Source organism: Apus apus, chromosome 1, assembly GCF_020740795.1.
Source record: "Apus apus isolate bApuApu2 chromosome 1, bApuApu2.pri.cur, whole genome shotgun sequence".
Classification (NCBI taxonomy): Eukaryota; Metazoa; Chordata; class Aves; order Apodiformes; family Apodidae; genus Apus; species Apus apus.
In genome coordinates this window covers 203,674,735-203,694,920 of record NC_067282.1, presented here as the reverse complement: position 1 = coordinate 203,694,920, position 20,186 = coordinate 203,674,735, and the positions used below count along the sequence as shown (strand labels likewise).

At 47.2% G+C, this 20,186-nt stretch overlaps 1 protein-coding gene across 4 annotated transcripts in view; it reads left to right on the top strand.

Annotated features, from left to right (window-relative positions):
- PLXNA4 (plexin A4) overlaps positions 1-20,186 on the top strand; it is a 477,499-nt gene that overhangs the window by 217,939 nt on the left and 239,374 nt on the right. For all 4 annotated transcript variants that reach the window (XM_051626583.1, XM_051626591.1, XM_051626600.1 and 1 more), the window contains exon 4: positions 14,588-14,719. In XM_051626583.1, the coding sequence (XP_051482543.1) occupies positions 14,588-14,719 (132 nt within the window). The remainder of the gene's footprint in view (positions 1-14,587; positions 14,720-20,186) is intronic.

The window sequence follows — 20,186 nt, the reverse complement described above, 5'->3', positions numbered from 1 at the left end:
GCCATCATCTCTGCTGTGTGGCTGTGGAAGGGTGTCTTGGCCAGGATCCTGCTCAGAGGCAACCTCTGCAAGGACAAAGCCAGGAGAGGCGTGTGAACCGAGGGAAAGAGCAGCACAGATGAAAGGGGGAGTAATTATGCCTCTCAATACTGTCTTCCCAAGCAGCGCTTGGCGGGTGTATCTGATCCCCGAGTCTTTGTGTCATGACTGGCACTTGCTGTATTGATGCTGAACTCCTGACCTAGCTTTGTGTCGTGCCACTACCTTATGTTAAAATGGCTTTGGGTAGAGTTTCATTGCCTGGGTTACCTCGAGGTCCCAGAGGAAAATGATCCCTCAGCTCCCGTGAGTGACATACTCTTGCTGTCTCACCCAGGCCCATGGGAGGCAGGTGAGGGCTGTGGAGACACAAGATCATTCCCAGGCTATTCTTCCACCACCTTTCCATCACCAAAGGTGCAGCTGAGCTTGCTGCATGCTCTCTGCCTTGCTCAACACGTTCAAGATAGTAGGGAAAGGTCGTCTTGGTGCACCCAGGAGGCCTGAAACACAGCATTGCCATGAGCATCTCTGGGAAGCAGTCCTAGGCTTTTTCCCAAATTCTGCTGTCCAAGCATGCAACTGCAACAGTGGTGTCTGGGGTATGGTTCCTACTCTGCTAGCTACACCCTAGCTTGCAGTTTGTCCCCAGAAGTTTTCAGGCAGGACCTGTTTATTGGTCTCCACTGATATGTGGCCAGGTGTGATCCACTTGTACAGAGGTACTGAGCAGTGTTGGTAAATAACAAGTCACAGACCTTTTGAGGATGGAAGACCCTGCAGCCCCTTATGTGATGGTACCTTTAGAGCTCAGACATCACAATTTCTTACATTAGATGAAAAGTAACTAACTGTCTTACCTCAGAGATGACATGGCTCTGGTACTTATAAAAGTAAAGAAAAGGTCTGGGGCACCAAATAGTGAACTGAAAACCTGCAGGTTGGTCCTGTTAGAAGGAACAGTGGCTCTCCTTAGCTCTGCTCTGACTTCCCTGCTGGGCTGTGGTCCTTGTGCATCACTTGGCTCAGCCAAATCATCCTTAGAAATGGTCCATCAGAGCCCTCTTTGTGCTCAGTTTTCCAGGCTCTCTGCTTTCTGAATTTCCCTACATTTCACAGTCCACCTGTAGTTCCATTGGGTGAGTGGTTGTGGGGCCAGTTCATGCTACAGCACTGTGTTAGACTCACAAAAAAAACAACCTAACTCCTTTGGTGGGATAACAACTCCCCAACATCTTGATCTAGGATCTGACTTCCAGTTCAGCAGACAGGCCCCAACCTGAACGACTCAGGCAGCTTCACTCCCCCCAGGAGTCCTCTACCTCCATCTAAGTGGAATAAGATGTCACCACTTGCCTGCTAAATCTCTCTGGCTCTATCAGTTCTCTCTTGATCGTGCCTTGTGCTTTGCCCTCTGTGCTATCCAGCTCATTTAGGACAGTTCCCAGCAGGCCTGCTAATATTTTAAGATTAGGCACACGGAGGGCTCTGTTTCCTCTGTAGGGTGGTCAAGCTTCACTCCCACAGAGCTGGGCTGATGCTCTGCAGCCACTGCAGTGGGCTTGGCTGGTGGGAAATCACACCCTGTCATCTCTGACCACTGCATTTCCACCTTGTGCCTCTTTGTACATGGAGACTTTACACTGCTGGTCCTGGCTGGTGACCTGCTGGCATTAAAAACGTGCCTACTGCCCTGCTATTTTAAAATTAATTTGAATTACTGTTTGATAATTCAGTCAAGGGCTTTGAATACACGTTTGGCTAATTCTGATTGCTGTACAAAGGACCCCTGTGTTTAAGGGTCTGGAGATATGTGCTATTCTTACACTATTGGAGGTAATAATTAATTCACTTCCACAATACTTTTCATTTGAAGATTTCCAATACCAATCAATTTTCACTCTCCCCAGCCCTCTCTGGAGTTGTACCCTAATAATGACTTGAGAGCCATGGGTGTGTGATCATACAATGTGCTGCTTTCCTCTGTGTCACTCTGAGCTGAGGGATGCACAGTGATCCATGCTACTTTGATAGTATTTTTTGAGCTAATACTTCAAATCTCCAGAACTTCCTTTCAACATTTCCTGCAGCCACAAAAGCTCTCTCTTAAAAAATCATCCAATCCACAAATGTTTAAATGAAATATGTGGAAGCTGAAGCATTCACAGGGTAGGTGATATCTCTAAAGTCAGATGGCCAGTTCATAGCTCGTTTAAGGTTTAAGATTCTGATTTTTCTGAGTCCCTTGCTGTAATCCTGGAGCCAAACAAGAAGTTGAAGGAGAACAGGGAGCATTCATTGATACCAGCAGCTGTTGTGCAAAGGAGGGTGCTCAGAGGGAGGACTGTTGATATGCCCTGCCCCATATCCAGTGGTCTCTGATGTAATTAATGATGTTGGACTTGGGTCCCTGTTTTCACCAACGGGGAGCAGGGCTTTGCTCTCTGGACTTGGGAGGATTTTTCATCTCTCTATATTTACACTAGTGCCTTTCCCCCTCCTGCCCCAGAGCTGCTAGATCCTGAATGCCCCTCTCTTTATTCTCTTAGCTGAGGAGGAGCAAGGACCATGGCCATGCTTTCCTCCTGCCATTTACTGTTGCTTATGTGGCATCCTCAGAAGTGGCTGCATTCCTGCAAGGGACCTACAGTGGCTCTCAGCCCAGGTGGTTGGATGTTTTGGGGATCCATGGGGCACAGATGTGAGGAAGCCAAGTCACTGCATAGGGTGTACAGGGCATTTTGGAAGCTGCCACAAGCTATTGATGATCCTTTCAGGAAGATGAAGAAGATGGAGAGGGAGGAACTGAGCAAAGATGTGTTTGATGTGGTCTGTTCTCTGGAGTTTGGAGGGGTGGCTGTCTGTCCATTTGGTGGTGACTAGGAACATCTTGTAGCTCAGTGCTGGAGACAAGAGGTGAATCCAGCCAAGTGTTGTTGGAGAGAGCAAATTGTCTGGTGGCCTTGGAAGCAAAAAAGCATAAGGGGTGGCTTTGGGTCACTAGTAGGGGACCAGCTGATGGGAGATGAGAGGAAGCCTTAGGAAAGTGAAGGCCTCAGTGAGACAGCTGAGCAGAGATGGCTGCTGAGGGATTTGGTGTTGACAGAGGTTGGCAGGTGAAAGAGGTGGCAGTTGTTGGGACCACTGCTACTCATTTGGGATTGGCTGGTGAGAAAGATGCTCTGTGCTGAGGCTGTTCTGCAGAGACACTGTCCCTTGGTAAGACATGAGAAACAAAAGCAGAGGAACTGTTGGTGGATCAGCAGATGAGGACAGTCATCAGTGGATGATCAGTCTCTGGGAGGTGACTGGAAGAGACCTCATACACTGTTTCAGGACTGGGTCAGTTTTCTGGCTGCTTTCATGAAAGGGCAGAAAGGGCAGATGTGAAGCTTTGTCTCCAGATTGCAGTTCTCTTTTATCTGAGGAAATATTAGAAGAGAAGCCTCCCCTCTTTCTCTTTTATTTTCCTTTTTATTTTTTTTCCTTTTCTTTTTCTGTGAATAAACAGATTTCAAAGGTTAGAAAGGCTTTAAGGGAGGTTTTTTTTTTATCTGATGTTAAGTTCTTAATATGTCACCTTGGCATTGAGAAGCCCAGGAGCTGAAAGAGTCAGCAGTTGAGTGATGATAACCTTTGCAGAGCACAACCCTGTCGGTGGGGCTGGGGGCCAGAGATATGTGGGACCTCATTATCTCAACCTTAGCCCCAGGGATGTCAACTGACAAAAAGGACTGGACAGAGAGTCTGAGCTGGCTGATTTCCTTGGAGAGCTTCTTTTTCAAGTTTCCCTTTCTCCTGGTCTTGGAGATAGTGTCTGCCCACGTTGCTGACAGGAATTGTTCTCAAGTCACGGCACCATCCACCCACCCAAGCCCATAGCTCTTAGCAAGGGAATGAGCAAGGAGCTCCAGCCCCCAGATTTCTCTGTTTTCAGTTACACACTCACATCTCACCACTCTCTGCATCTCTCTCTACTCATTTAGCACCAACACATGACAAAAAAAAACAGTACAAGAACGAAGATTCTTGTTTGACCAGTGATGTAACCTCTGGAGTACTTGTTTTAGTTGTGAAAATACCCAAATCCTCAGCAAAGCAGGAGCTTTGGTCAGCCCTTGTTATGTTGTAAGGCAAATTGTAAATTCATCTGTGCATCTCCAAGATGGAATGTGACAGGCTGTGATTGAGCTTTTTGCCCTTGCTGATGCCTGGAGCTGCCCAGGGCACCATCCCACCCAAGGTGTGTGTAAACACCTGTATCCAGATCTGATTTCCTATGTTGCCCACTGCAGGGATCGGGTCTTCTGTCTAATTGTGTGGCTTTCAACTGGAAAAAGGGAGATTTAGGTCAGACATTGGGAAGACATTCTTCACTGTGAGGGTGCTGAGACCCTGGCCCAGGTTGCTCAGGGAAGCTGTGGCTGCCCCATCCCTGGAAGTGTTACAGGTCAGGTTGGATGGGGCTTAGAGCAACCTGGTCTGGTGGGAGGTGTCCCTGCCATGGGCAGAAGAGTTGGAACTAGACAAGGTCCCTTCCAACCCAAACCATTCTGTGATTCTCTGTTATGATTCTAGGAATATTTCCACCCCCTTCGTGCTGCTTTGTTGACGTGTGCTCTGCTGCCTCTGCCCATCTGTGTCTCCTGCCCATGCGTCCACGTGGGCGTCCGGGTCCCCTCACGCCTGCATTGCCACCCCTTGCCAAAGGGCAGCTGGCTGTCTCCCAAGTGACACGGTGTCACGAGGATCCGGGGGTGTCTCTGACCACACTCAAAGGGCCCTTTGTGGTGCTCCTGCCTCAGGGCTCCCAGCCCTCTGGGTCACTGCCTTTCCGGCACGGCGGGATGAGCTCATCTCTGGGAGGAATCTTCTCCCTCAGCCCCATGAACAGACACTTATGAAGGGCTCGTATTTACGATCCAGCCCATGTTGTGATCCATGTGTCCTCATACCATCCCACGTTGCTCTCTGCCCCAACTTCTGAGCTATCCCATGGAAGAATTTGTGCTCCAAGCCAACTTTGTCTCTGGTCAGCTGCGTTCACACATGCTGCACTTCTGGGGGTTTCTGAACCAAAAGCATGGAGAGCTTTAAGCCTTTCTGATGGTGCTACTCATCTGAATTGATTTTATCTACAGTTTGACTCCTGCTTAAGAGCTGACCAGAATTAGGCAAGCATTTTGGGTTGTACACCTCACAAACTGCTCTTTTACATTTTCTTTTTAAAGAATAGGACTTGTGGCAATAATGTGGCAAACATTTAAAAACTAGTTGTCAGCTCTCCAAAATACTGGTTATGTAAATGGAATTCCACAGGTTTGGGAGCAATTAATGTGCCTGGAGATCTGTACCCTTCTCACCATGGCCAGTGGCTTTATGTACATCTGAACTCCTGCAGTCTGGAAAACTGGAACAACTCCATGATGTGTTAGAAGATTTACAGAGCTAAGGAGATTCCCTCTCAGCTCATGGAATACAGTGCTGTGAGGAGCCAGAGATTGCTGGAGAGTAACCATCAGTGTGCTGCAGAAGGAGATCTGCAGGATCCAAAAGTGCACGGGAGCTCAGTGGAACAAGGATGACCCTTGATATCATCCACTGGGATCATAAATATGAGCATCCAGCAACAGGATCCTCCCTGTGAGCACTGAACTCTACCTCTGGCCATGTCAAATAGAGAACATTCTCCATTGAGGGCTTGGAGGTGCTCTGTAGAGCACCTGTGGTAGGATATGTGTGTGGTAGAGCAACTCATGGATGAAGAGACTTCTCTCTTGCCTGTGGGATTGAAATCCTGTGGAGCTTGAGAAGCAGACACAGGGGCTACACGGACTCCTCCGTGGAAGAAGCAGTGAGATGACAGAAAGGTTGATGAACGCAGGTCTTTCCTTGATGTAGTATTATTCTCCCAAAGTACTCACTCAGCTGGGCTGTGCTTGTGAAAGATTGAAGCAAAAAGTTTGGAGGTAAAACCTGGTGGCTAGAGTGTTCAAATGGCCTCTTTGTTGGGGCAGACACCTGCCTAATGCAAAGAGTAGCTCGTGAGATGCCACTGCTGTCAGCATGAAATTTCCTAGGACATATCTGCAGGTCAATGCTTTGAATGCCCTGCTTTGTTTTCCACTGATAGAGGGTAAAGCACAATTTTCCAGTGTCAAATTACTTGAATTTTAGGTTTCAGGGTTGTGGTGAAGTGAAGAACCAGTGTTCATGGGCTGCAAACACATGTGCACCTCAGATATGTGGGACCAAGGTGGCCAGTATCAGTGAAACATGGGCAAGGGCCAGGAGCTGTGATACCTTATGGAGTGGAAGAAGGAGGAATAACAGGTTCAGAGCTCTGGCTCTTGCATCAAGTAGCACAGCCCAGTCCTTGGTGGGGGACTGTACAGCAAAGACTTCAGCTCCATGCCATAGGTGAGTGCCAAGCAGCCTGTTAATAGATGGCTTGGCAGGGCTTGTTGCTGAACACTGATCACTTGGCAGACCGTTACCTTGAAAAATGAGCTCTGCCGAGCTTGCCTTGTGTTGTTACAAACTAATGATTTGCATTGATTAGCACATGGCTCCTGAGTGTCTAATTTATCACTCAGGGAGCGCCAGGGGAGCGTGTGTAAACCAAGCTTTCAAAAATGATGTCATCTGTCAATTGGCTCATGGCTGTGAAAGCTGCATACACCTGACATGCTCTCCTGGATGAGGCAGGGAAAGGACTTGGTCACCTCCTTCTCTTTCCCCCTGTGCCCAGCTCTGTGGCTGTTTCAATTTTAGGTGAGCCCTGCAGTCCAGGTACAGCCTGACTGGCCACACTTCAAGCTGTAATGATTACTTTTATGGTGCTGAGAGCCACGGTCATAAACTCCCTGTGTTAGGTGCTGTCCAAACCCAGAATGAAAGGCTGATCTTCTATTTATGTCTAGTTTAGAACATAAATCCATTGCAGCCAGAAACATCTCTTGCTACAAATGTTAGTGGGGAACCACAGCAGTATGGCATAGCCATCACATGCCCTGGGCTATGAAAGAAAAGGGACCTGTGTCAGGTAGGAGTTGATCTCCTGACTTGCAGAACTCTTGGCCCTAAGCAGCAGGTTCATTGCAGAGCATCCCAGATCATTGCACATTTGATCCGTGGTGAGACACAGACCCACCATGAAGCCAAAGCACCTATGCTGTGAGCCATCAACATCAACTCATACTTCTCCTGGCCCTGCAGAAGTAAGAGGAATCCTCCTCTGCCCTGGTGTGCCCTGCAAGAGAGATCTCCTGTACAGCAGTCAGGCTTGCCTAGTTGACCTAATTTTGCAGCCTGGCTGGATTACATGAGAGGTCAGTGGGTGACTCCTCTGCAGGGATTAGACCCCATCCTCCTACCCTGTGCAACCACCCGTGCTCCCTGCCAGAGCCCAGCTGAGTGTGTGGAGGGAGGATTCCAGGGCAATGCCTGCAGATATTAGAGGTTAGCCAGGGGTATTCTAAGGAGATGGTTTTCTTGAAAACCCTGTGTTTAATGGTTAGAAAAATGTCCCTGGGAACTGCATGGATGGAGAAGGGGGGAAGAGTCTCCTTTGTTATTGCAAGTGTACAAGTGTAAAAGCTGGGGGGAACACGTGCAAGTTTAGGGTGTGGGCCTTGCTTGGAAGCAAAAGGCTGTGGTTGACTCTCCTCTCCAGGTCAGCTAGCACCACCTCTGGTGGCAATGGTTGCTATCATGACATACTGGGGTCTGGATAGCATTGAAAATAGGAGTATTGAGAAGACTAAACACCTGGTTTTCCAGGAGCCTGCTTTCCATATGGCTGAAGGTGCTCTGAGATCTGTATTAGGCAGGACTGGTCTTGTCCATGCAGCAGCACCTTAAAACATCTGTGCAAGAGAAGAGAGAGGGCTGCTGGCTTCTATCAGGCACAAAAAAAGAGATACCTCACCCCTTGGTATTTTAATTAGTGCTTCTAAAGGCCTTTTTGGATTGGTAGATAGGGCTATTGAAATGCCATGTTTTATTAGAAATTGATCTCCTGCTAATAGGCTTTGGGCAAATTAGAAAGGATTATTCGACTGGAAAACACATGGCAAACAGAGGGAAATAGGAGGAGCCTGGAATGTCACCAGCCCCTTCCATGTCTTTGCTGAGATCAACAGAGCTGCATCATGTCACCCAAATCAATGGAAAAGCAGAAATAGATGATGGTCATCATGGCCTGACATTAGATCATGCACTGTCTGCTGTGTCTTTGCTCGTCGCCATGCCAGGAGCAGCCGGCAGTCCCAGTGCCCACTGGGGAACATTAGGTTCATAAAACTGGGAAGAACTGGTATTGGAAAAGCAATGAAGTATTAGAGGCCCCTGTGCAGTCATAAGGCTGTTGCTGGGCACTGCTCAGAGCAGCCTGGGTTGATGTGCTGGGTTCCAGGGCTGCTTGGATCTCCTAGAAATGAAGTTTGCAAACCCTTAATCCAATAGCGAGAAATAATGAGGGTGATTTCAGTGGGAAGCCCTGGGAGAAGGAGAGGCAAGGAATAAAAAGGACGGATGCCTTGACATATGGGGAGGACAGATATTGGTCTGCCAGGTCTGGCTTTCACTTCTCCAAAATATTTCTCCTCCTTCCAGAGGCGGTGCCAGAGCCATGTTCACTCCCTTGCACCCAGGAGGAGACAGCGGGAATGGAATCTGAGAGCTGTGGGGGCTTTTCCTTTGAAATTCATCCCTGCAATCTCTCTGGCAGCTACTCAGTCCCCTCCCCTGGGAACTGGGGCAATTTCATGGCCAAAATAAACCACCAGTATGACTTGAGCAAGAGCTGCTGGAGCTCCAGCTGGAAGCATTGGGGATGGTGCTGATAAATTCCCTATAACTCCATCAGCTTGGGAGCTGCTGACACTGCACAAAAGCAGAGTGATGAGGAGGGACAAGTTGGCTGAATGAGCCATGGTTCACCAGTTCCTCTTCCACTTAGCTATTCATTTAATTATTTGTAATGACTATCATCCAACCAGCGTCTGCTCCTGCTGTCTGCCTGGCCTGCTATCATGATCCTGCTTTGGACCACACTCTTAGAAGCCCTGGGTGGGTTTCAAATGCTTCATACAAAGGAATTAATGGAGAGGGTCATGTTTTGACTCTGGTGGGCTAGGAATGATGCTCTGGAGGTGATTGATTTAGAATAGTAGGAAACAGCTGAGAGAAACTGGCATGGTGGACTTGATCCAATATTTTGTTGCCAGTGACCAGTTCAAGCTGTGGGGAGAGTAAAATAGAGGTGAGCTGGTAACAGGAGTCTTTGCTCAGGAATGTGCTTCTGAAGTGAGTCTGAAGACAGTTTTGAAGACAATCAGTTGTCCACGCTTAATTTGCTGTGGTTCATGCAGCAGAGCAGTCTTAAAGGGTATGAACTGGATTTTTCTGGGATGAAACAAAAGTGGATGATGTTAATGAGTTCCAAACACTGATTGAGTCTATGGGATCCATCTCTGGCAAGTCTGAAGTAAAGGTCCTGAAGCACATCTGGTGTGCATGCTGGATTTCAGCAGAAACACTGACCCTTTACAGGTAACTCCTTCTGCACCATGTTATTTGCTAATGTAGACATACATTTTGGGAGAGCTTTTCCAAGCTCTTCTGCTGTTGTGGTTGGTCACCTCCCAGCTTTCTCACCTGGCCTCACCATCTGCACAATGAGGCTTTCCAAAAGAAACCATTCCCATCCAGCTTAGTAGAAGAATAACATGACAAGAGAGGAACATGGTCCTCTCAGGCCATGACAGGATTGATGCTCCAGTCTGGAAGGCAAGTGTTTCTGTTGCTCTGGTGAGCTTAAAGGTATTTGTTTTTTTCACTATGGTGGTTCATCTTCCAGCAACGGGGCTAAGTGCTTGCTAGCTTCATTCTTGGTCCTCCAATCCCACTGCTTTTTCTTTGACACTTTTGAGTCCATACCCATGATTTGGAGGGCTTTATTGTGCCCCTCTCTTCAATAACCATACGATCCCAACCTCTAAAACCCATCTCCCTTTTTAGAAGTGTGATCGAGGCATCTGCCACCAGCTTCCCTGGGAGACTGTGCTCAAGCATCACCCTCCTGTGGGTCCCAGAGCAGCTGGGAGGACCCAGATAATCCTGAGAAGAACCAGTCAAGTGATGGAAGGGATCTTTTACCTTCTTTCATCTACCAGACCCATGGGCTGCTTGCCAGGTTGCCCATAGGGCTAGCTATGGCCAGGGTGGGAGCTCAGGGAAGGCCAGAGTCTGTGTCTTTAAAGATTAACAGTGTTGTTTGCTCATTAAGGAGATTGTTTTTAAGTCAGCACTAGCCAGAACATTTGAGTGCAAGCATCTGTTTGCTACTGGGAGAAGATATTTATTGCCTGATACTTCAATGGATGTAAATAAACAGCCAGGCCTAGACAATGTGCAGACAAACAAACAAACAGCTGCCAGAATAGGTCCCCTGGTAGTTGACCTTCGGGAAGCATCATGCTGATGTTTTAATAGCAGCCAGCTTTGCAGAATGAAGCCCAGTGAGCTCAGCCTTCCAGGAAGAAGGATTAATGTGCAGCCAGAGCATTTCAGTCCCCAGGAGCTCTGTATGTGAGTGTTGGGTGAAAGGACAGCAGGGGAACTTGAGTCCTGAGTGGAGCATCTTGTGGTCCAAAGAACATGTGCCTGTCCAGGACAGACATGTAGGCAGTTAGAACAGGTATTCCTGTGATGGAGGTGAGAAACATGTTTGTGGAGGAGCATGGACATGTCTGGTAGGGATGGTTGTGGTGGACTGAGCATTTTGAGATTCATATATGGTCCTGGAGTCCCTTCCTTCCATCACTTCTTGCTCCCTTCCCTCTCGCCTTGCAGAGATGCTTGTGGTCCACAGGCAGTTTCAAGGAGAAATCCCCACTGGACTGTCAGTCAGGTTCTTATCCCACAGGCTAAAAACATCCTGAATATCAGAATCCCCATACTTCATTCAGAAGAACACTCTAGCTATGCCAGCACCCCAACTCCATGGGGGTTTGTGGCTGATGCCAGGAAAGAAGAACAGGAACAGAGCAAACTGCTGATGTGTGCTTTAAATTCCCTGCAATTGGCAACTTGAGGAGCTTTCTGAGCAGAGATTGTATCTGTTTCCCTGACTTTAGTGGTGATCATTTGCAGACTTCAGAGAGAATCTTCTCATTTGTCCTCTTTTTCAATTTTATTTTTTACTTTTTATTTTTTTTTGCTAACTCAAATGCCCTGGTTCTAGTGGGTGACTGGGAGGCAGGAATAAATCTCTATCTCAGAGAAATTGCTGTTGTGTTGTTTGATGCTCAGGACTGAGAAGAATGTGCTCTGTGCTCTGTGCCTGGGGTTGAACATACAAAAGTCAGAGTTTAAGACAGGTGAAGGGATGGCTTGAGTCAAGGGCCAGACTTCTGGCTGCAAGCAACTATAAGCACCTCTTTGCTGGTTCAGGGCTTGCACAGTTTGTGCAATGTGGGTGAATATCTGCCAGACCTTCTGGCCTTCTTTAGATTAGACATTAGGAAGAAATTCTTCACTATGAGAGTGATGAGACAGTGAAAAAAGTTGTCCAGACAAGCTGTGGCTGCCCCATCCCTGGCAGTGTTGAAGGGCAGGTTGAATGGGGCTTGGAGCAGCCTGGTCTGCTGGGAGGTGTCCCTGCCCATAGCAGGGGAGTTGGGACTGGATGATCTTTCAGGTCCCTCCCAACCCAAAACAATCTGTGATTCTATGATTCTACGAATTTTCTTTCTCCTTAGCTACTAGCTTTAAAAAGAGAGAGAGGTTTCTGCACTTGAAGTTGTGCTGCGTGTGCTTGAGTGCACGTGTGTGTGTTTGCACATGTAGGATGGAATGAGCTCTTTTCTTCCTCCCCTCTGCAAAATAATGATTTTTGCAGGCAATTAGGCTGGCAATAGCTGTTAAATCACTTCTGAGTATCTCCGTTTTCCCGGTGTGAACCCTCTGCAATCTTTTACCTGCACCACATGCACCCAGCAGATCCCTGGGGACTGTGCCTCCTGTCTGCGTGGTTTGTTAACTCCAGCCAGCTATTTCTCCAGCCTGCCTCTTCCATCTCGGAGCTCTTTCCTCTCTAATGTGGCCTGGCAAAGGCTGAGGATAGTGACTGAGCCCTGGGGTGATAATTGGCTGCTTACATATCTAGTGGCCCACAGATCTGACCCCGATGATGCTGAAAAATCAAGGTCAAAGCAGCAAAGACAGAAGGTTTGTTTAGCAGAGTCATCAGCAGAGAGAGCGAGGATCTTCTGCAGCCTCTGACAGGGATGAGCAGCCTCAAGGGACTGGGGGTGAGGCAGAGCTGAAACAGCAGACAAAGCTCAGCAACTGCTCCCTGAGAGTCAGAACACGGTGCTGGAAAGTGGCTGTGGGAAATAGGAAAGGAAATAGGAAAGGCTCCTGCTGTGGGGGCATTCGAGCTGCCCTGGCCAGAGCCCCAACAGGGAGACTCCTGCACTTCTCAACCTGCAGCCCTTTCTGTCTCCTTCCTTTCTCCTGACTGTCCTAAGCAGAACAACTCATCCTGAGCCTATTGGCTCCTTTGCCCTTCACCTGATGGGTGAATCACATCACTGCCCACTTTCAAGAAGAGACTCTGAGGAGCTGAATTAACCCACGAGGGACCATGGACACGAGCAATCCCTTTTCTCCCAGCCAGTCAGAGCCAGCAAGAGGCACGGATGCTCAGAGTTGAGCTTCAGGCCTTGACCTCTTTGTGTGTTGGTGCTACAGAGTGTGTTCCTGTCATCACCAGATCCATCAAGACTAACTGCAAATCTTCTGGTGTCATCTGAGCAGCCCAACAGCCAATACCTGCAAGTGCACCCACTTCTGCAGAGGCTGATGGATGATGTGTAGGACCTGAGCATCCCTGAACACCCTCCACACCCTTTGCTGTCACAGAGAGCCCCTCTGACTCCTCTCTGCCTTGTTTCCCTTGCCTTTCCTGGGGGAATAATATGTCTTTCTTGTCATACAGCAGCTGGGGAGATTGAGGAAGGACAAAGATAAGAATCTGTATATAGTTGCTGCCCTTTGTTCATACAGGCTTTCTAGACCCTTTGTTATTTCCTCTTTTCCTCTCCATTTGCCTTTCTAATATGGAAGATGATTCAGGCTCAGTTTCGTGGCTGAAAGTTTGATACAGAAGGAACAAGCCCCTGGACTGTGCCAGGGAACACTGGGAATGGGTCTTGATACCATAAATTCTCTATGGCTTGTTATTTCCTTTGGGTGGGAAGGGTACTTTTCACTAAGCTACCAAACTACACAAGTACAGAGCAGGCACTGGGACCCTCTGGTCAGGAAGGTGTGGAGATCATGTTGTGAAAGAAACTCTGTTGTGAGGGTGGTGAGACACTGGCACAGATTGTCCTGAGAAGCTGTGGCTGCTCCATCCCTGGAAGTGTCCAAGGCCAGGTTGGGTAGGGCTTGGAGCAACCTGGTCTAGTGGAAGGTGCCCTCCCCATAGCAGGGGGCATTGGAACTAGGTGACCTTTAAGGCCCCTTCCAACTCACGGTGTTCTATGATTCTATGTGGTACACAAAGCAGATCAACTACAACTTGACTCTTCTAGGGAAGGATACTGTAATATTTGTGTTGCTGCAGGGCAGAAGGTTTTCTGAAAGTGAAAGGCAACGCATTGGAAACACTGCAAGGGAGATAAGGAAAGTGGATGCATCTCTTGGTTGCAAGGAAAGCGGGTGAAACTCATGGCTTTGTGTTTGCTAAAGTATGGAGCATCACCTGATCCAGAGGGACCCGACACCCCTGGGAATTGCTAGGTTATCCTGAATTGTGATTACAGTATTCAAAGGGATTGCAAACCCTTTCCAGCTGCTTTTGAACCGAATGTCTAGTAGTTGTTTTCAGACAGGTAAAAAAAAATGGTGGATCATGGTCAGGGATAGAGTGGGGCTGCACATCAATTTCCTTCTCATAATTCCTGATATTGATGTTCCTAAGTGGCATCTTCCTGTTATGAGATGTGGCTGGAATCATAACGTACCACATTTGTACAGGACTGATTTCAATACCTGATACATGTAATCATCAAGAGAAATAGTCTGTTGTCTTGTACACTCTGCAGCAATATATTGCCCCATGGACTATTAGCAAGAAGAACAATAATTTTGTCTGAACAGCATTTGAGTGAGTCAGTCCTGCAGACTCTTGTGTGGCTTTTTATCTTCAGCTCATCATGATCACAAACTCTGTCCTTTGTGCCAGCATTTTCAGCTTGGTAGATTTATCCAGACAATGACATTAACACAGTGCTAGTGCCAGATAAAAGCAGGCAGACTCTGGATTGCTCTTCTTCAGTGCTTTTGTGTTTGGTGGGACCAGCAGAAGCAGTTAAACCTGCTTTATCCTTTAAGAGAGGAGGAAGGGGAAAAGTTCCCTTTGCGTGCTTGTTGTCCAAAAAAACTGGACCACAACACATTTCTCCAATGGTTATTCTCCATGGACAGAGACAAAAAAACCTCATCTTCTCTCCCTGCTTTTGTTTTTGCCCTGCAGATCCGTGTGGATGGCACCAGCAAGAACACAATGGAATATGAGATTGTGCAGGTGGTGGATACTGGCCCTGTGCTACGGGATATGGCCTTCTCAATGGATCATGAACACCTCTACATCATGTCTGAGAAGCAGGTAAGAAACTCCATCACTCCATGGTGCTTTGAAAGCTTTTACCTTGATGATGGTGTGAACATCAGAATTGCACATGAATTCTGGTCATGAACATAGTTGCTACAAGATGTTCTTCCTTGTTGATCTCATGATTTTTTGTGCTTAGAAACCATTGCATTTATAGACTGTTAGATGGAGGGGGGGGAGGGGCAGAGAACTAAGGGGCAGAAACCACCCCCAGCGTTGCTTTCTGCAATACACATCCTACTGGCTACAGGACAAGGAGTTGTTCCTACATCTGCTGCAGACCACATTGCTCTCCACCCCCATTCAAACTGTGGCATCGTCTGCCACACACAGGGATAAGTGTAACACTGCATTTCTTGGTTCCAACTGGAATACTTGGAGAAGCTGGAAACTCTCTGGGACATGGTGATCAAGAGCGTAGGATGCTGCCTGCCAGGGTGCAGACCAAGTTTAGCTTGACTTTCCTGTTGTGCTATTAGCATTATTATTGAAGATGCTACCAGCTAGATTCCAGGGAAGAACCAGTCTGGGTGTTCAACATGGAAGTCTGGCTGATTTCAGCAGAGTGCTTGGCCTTAAGTAATTTGCTGCTTGGGGTGGGAGGAAGAAATAATTTCCCATAAAGTAATTCATTGCACATAATTAATCTTGTGGACACTCAGGGCCTTGAAACATTGTAACTGTTTAATTCCTGAGTGCTTATTAGGAGCTTTAGATCCACAGACAAAAGGGAGCAATGAGGGATTTTGGCAGGGTGATGGCAGGTGCCCTACAGTGCATCTTCAGTTCAACTGGAGACCATCAGTCCAAGTGGGACATGTTCACCCATGCATTTGTGTTCAGTGATTCATTGAGGAAGTGTTATCCACCTGATGTTGCATCATGTAAGTAGGACCAAACACAAACCAGCCTCTGAAATTGCTTCTTGTTGCCTTTGCCAATAACCTGGAGGATGCCTTGCTTGGGAGCACACATTCTCATAGCACTTTCAGAGCAATGTGTTTTCCTCCTGCTATCCTTTGCCCTGACACATAGATCCCTCTTAGATGTTGCACGTTGTGCTCCAGCCCTCTGACAGCACTTCACTACAGTGGTCAACAGTCAATAGTTTCCAGGATGGAGACGGGCCACAATGTCCCCTCTTCTCACCCTGGTGATAGTTTGACCACCCACTAATTCCTTCCTTAAAATAATAATAATAAAAGAAAAGGGCGAATGATCATTTACTCTTCATTTGCCATGATTTTATAGACCCTCCTCATATCCTCTTCAGGTGACTGTTTTCCACACTGTGGCTAACACTGAAATTAATAGTTTTTACTTAAGGAAGGAGAAGATTTCTCCTGGTCCATAAGGCAGGTTTTGGAGAGGATGTTTAGCAGGGTTGTTGTGATCCAGAAGCTCAGCAGTGGCAGGCTGGCTATCCTTCTTCCCATGCAAATTTGGGGAGTTCCAGTTTCCAATCCATGACTGTCATCTCTTCTGCTTGAATAATTTTATTTGAAATGTTTTGTGCCTCTGCAACGTCTCCAAACCCTCCCAGAGCTTTGGATATTTACATATCCAACTCAGAGTGGGGAGGGGAGCAACTCCGTGCATTTGTCTTTATTAAAGAGGCTGTGAGATGTTGATAACTCAGGAGAAAGGGTGTGATGCCAGAGCTGGGATTTCTTTCTCATCTGCTCCATGCTGGGAAAGACTGAGTTGTCATCTCCAGCACTGAAGTGAACACACCTGCTGGGATGGGGTGGGAAACCAAAGGCAGATGATGCTTGTGAGCTCCTGAGACACTTTGGTCAAGGCACCATTTCTCTTTCTCATCCTTTTACTCTGTGGTTCATCTCTCTTTTTTTTTTGAGCAAAATGGAGCTTTACACATGGTCAGAGCCCTTGAGCATGACAATATTCCAATAATCAATCCACTGATTCCAGATTTGCCCAGAGTGGCCATGTTATTGTGCAGACCCATTCAGCAACAGGTCACCTCAGATACCACCACTGGCTCCATAAAGCCATTTAGATTTACAGATGCAAGATGTTTGGCTCCCTTAGGCTGGTTGGTTTCAAAGCACCCAGGAGCTGTCTTCTTTCTCTCAATGGGACAGCACTGTTCGTTCACACAATTCCTTAAAAAAATGAAATCTGGAACAAAAGGAGCAATTTGTTTTTCCTGCAGAAACTTCCAAGAACATATTCTTGCTGGTTTGTTGATTACCTGCACTCTCCTGACCATTACAACGTGAGCAGGCTCATTTTGTGGTTGACTCTTCCGAAACACAAATTTAAGCAGGTTTTTTTTGGGGGCCACAGATTTTTGGCAGACACCCATAGAGAGCCCAGGAGCTCTGAGTCCCCTGTGATTCATTTGATTATCTCCTCCCACCCATCTTTTAAGCCCAAGAGTATGAGAGAGGTTAGTGAAAAGGGCACAGACTGTTATTCTTTAAAATCTAATTTTGTGAAACACTTAACTCTACAGAAGCCTTTGCTCAGCTGATCTGATCTGTGTTGTGGCAAGCAATGCTACTGACAGTGCTGCCATCACAGCAACACAGTCACTATCTGGGTGCTCATGACACTTTAAATGCTTCAAGAAATGAACAGTTGTGGAGCCTCAGTGCCTGAAAACAAGCAAAGGGGTTTGCCTTTACTGAAGGCAGGACAATGAATGGTGTGGAGAAGAAGTGCAGGCTGGCCTTAAGGAAGATAAATCTCACCCACAGTACCAGCCATGTTGTACAGGTCTTTTCATCAATGGATGAAGCTCTGACTCATCAGAGGTTTTCATTGCCCACAGAAGTCCCTTGGTATTGTGAGGTCTGTGGATTGTGAGGTCTGTGGAGATGAAGGACAGGAGGGTGATAGCTTGACCTGACCTAGGCAGGCACCAGAGCTGATCCCATTCCTGGAGAAGGAGGAGGTTTCTCCTCCTTCCATTTACTGGGCTCAGTCCTGGCTGGACACTGGAGACAAATGGGGTTTTTTGGGTGTGTAGCTGCTCTACTAAAAAAGAGTTTTTCCAGGCTTGGCTCCATTGCTCACCAATCTCAGTGGGAATGGAAGCCAATGTAATAAAGCAAATTTCTCCAGTTTGTCCCAGTTCTATTGTGGCTCTAACAGTCCCAGGAAGTCTTGGTCTTGTCATGCTTCAAATTGTTCTGCAATGAGGTGTTTGGACTCCCCTCAGCAAGGCATCCTTTAACTTGAAAGACCTGAAAAGTGCTGTCACAAGAAACTTGGCTATAAGAAAAGGCTTCCTCATCCTGCCAAAAAAAATATATCCCATGGCCTTTTTCAGGTCAGCATCTGTATGGGAGCATTTTCACCAGTGCATTGGGGAGGTCTTTGGGTTGCACAATGGACTTCTCATCTGGATCTGAACTCCTTGGGCTCCAAAGGGAACTAGGAACCCAGCTCAGCCCTGAGGTCTGTGGCTGCAACAGGTCATTCCTTGCAGCTCCAGTGAACGTTGAGAGGTAACAAGCAGCATGATCAGATGTGCTGTGCTCTCAGGAGCAGGGTGCAGCAGCTTTACACCATTAGAAGGGCTCCATACATATAAATATTCTATAAGAAGACTGATAGAATGAGGGAGGGGGGAAGATTTGTCACCAAAACGCAGAGACAAAGTACACAAAGGTCCCATTACTTCACAGAGGTGCAGGTAGATGCATCTTTCAAGTGCAGACACGTTTTCAAATCCTCTCAACAGAGCAGGGAAGGATGTGTGCACGTGTGGGATCTGTCATGATTTTTCAGGAGGTCTGACATTTAGCCCCAACCTTAACAAAAGCTCCAAGTGAGTTACAAGCTGGATGGTGTTTCCCACTGAACAGAGGATCTAGTGGGGCAGAGGCAGGGAGGTGGCTGCTCTAGGTGTAATTTAGTCTTTTATCTGTCTGAATGGCACTTGGCCCTGTACTGAGGTATTCCCTGGAGATCATGATGATACTGGTACCTTGAAAGCTTGGGTTGATTCTTTTCCCTTACTTGTTTCTCTTGTGTAGACACTGAAGAGCCCTCTGCCTCACGTGCTGGTCTAAGGGGATGAGGAACAGATGGGAAACACTGCTAGAGAAGCAGAGGAAAGAGGCCTGAATTGTCTCTGCATCTCCTCTGCTCTCCATCACACATGTAAATGCCTCCTCAGGTTCCTCTTCTCCCTCTGACCCTCTCTCTGAATTTCTTTCTCCTCCCAAAGGAGAAGCCTGAGCCCACAAGCTCCCTGGAGCAATCTGGGTTAAGATGCTTCTCTCACCCCTTCCTTACTATTCTTGTCTCTGTCTCTGACCTCATCCCTCTTTGTGGCTCTGTCCTTTTGTTTTTGGACTTACAGTTTCTTTTCTGCCACTCTTACAGTCCTGGAACCCCTGGTGCTTTGCTCTGTCCTGTTCCAGCTGCCACTACACTGCTGGCCAACCATACCTCTTTACCTCCTTGATACTGATCTGTTAGCATGCACATGTAGTCCAGATCTGCATGTCAGGAGGTTAAGGAAGCTCATTTCCTGTTGGGGCTTCAGACTAGTATTTGGAAGGTCACCTCCATCACCCCCTCAATATCTCTGTTTCAGCATGTTAGAGCTTATAGCAGGTAGGTTGAAACCTTATGATCTTTAAGACCCCTTCCAGCCTTAACCATTCTATGATTCTGTGATTCTGTGTTGGACTCCTGAGTCTCTCCCAGTGCTAGGTGTGTTTTGCAAAGCTGACACAGCACCTGGAAGCAGCTCCAAGCCACCAGAATCTCAGCTCTTTCCTTTGATATAGCGGGATCAAAAGGAAGAGCTAGTGAAAATGAACTTAAAGGCTCAAAAATCAAAAGGCAAACAGCAAGAGGCCCCAGCTTTGTATTATTAAAATCCCAGTGCTTTGAGCTGCCTCCTACTTTTGGTTCACTAACAGCTAGGGAAGTCTCTGTTCTGCAAACAGTTTATGAGGAACCCTACATTTGTCTCAAAGAAGATTTGCTGTGCCTCTCTGTGAAAGGAGGTTTGTTTCATGCAGGTGAGTCAGTGTCACGCTCCAGAAGTTGTGCTTCTTCCCTGGAAACTAGCAGAAAGTCATCCATGATCTGAGAATAAATCACATCTGCTTAGGGCAATCATTCCCTAAAAGCATTACAGCATGTCCAAGGTGAGACTGGTGGGGTCATGGAGCAGAAGCAGAGAGGTATTTGGGGGGTTCTTTTAAACGTTGCCAATGAAATATCAAATAAATATGTACTTCAGCCAAAGCATGGCAGAAACCACATTTGGTAAAGATTAAGGAACAGCATCACAAATCATGTTGACAGGGTCTTTTTGGCCTTTCTGTATCTGTTTCTCATTAAAATGGGGAAGGCTTTCACCTATTTGTCTCCTGAGATTTATTCTTCTTCCCTTTGGTGCTGAGTCACTATCTGCAGAATTACTGTGTGCAAATTAGTTGCAAAGGAAGAGGTGGTGACTGGTTAGTTTACT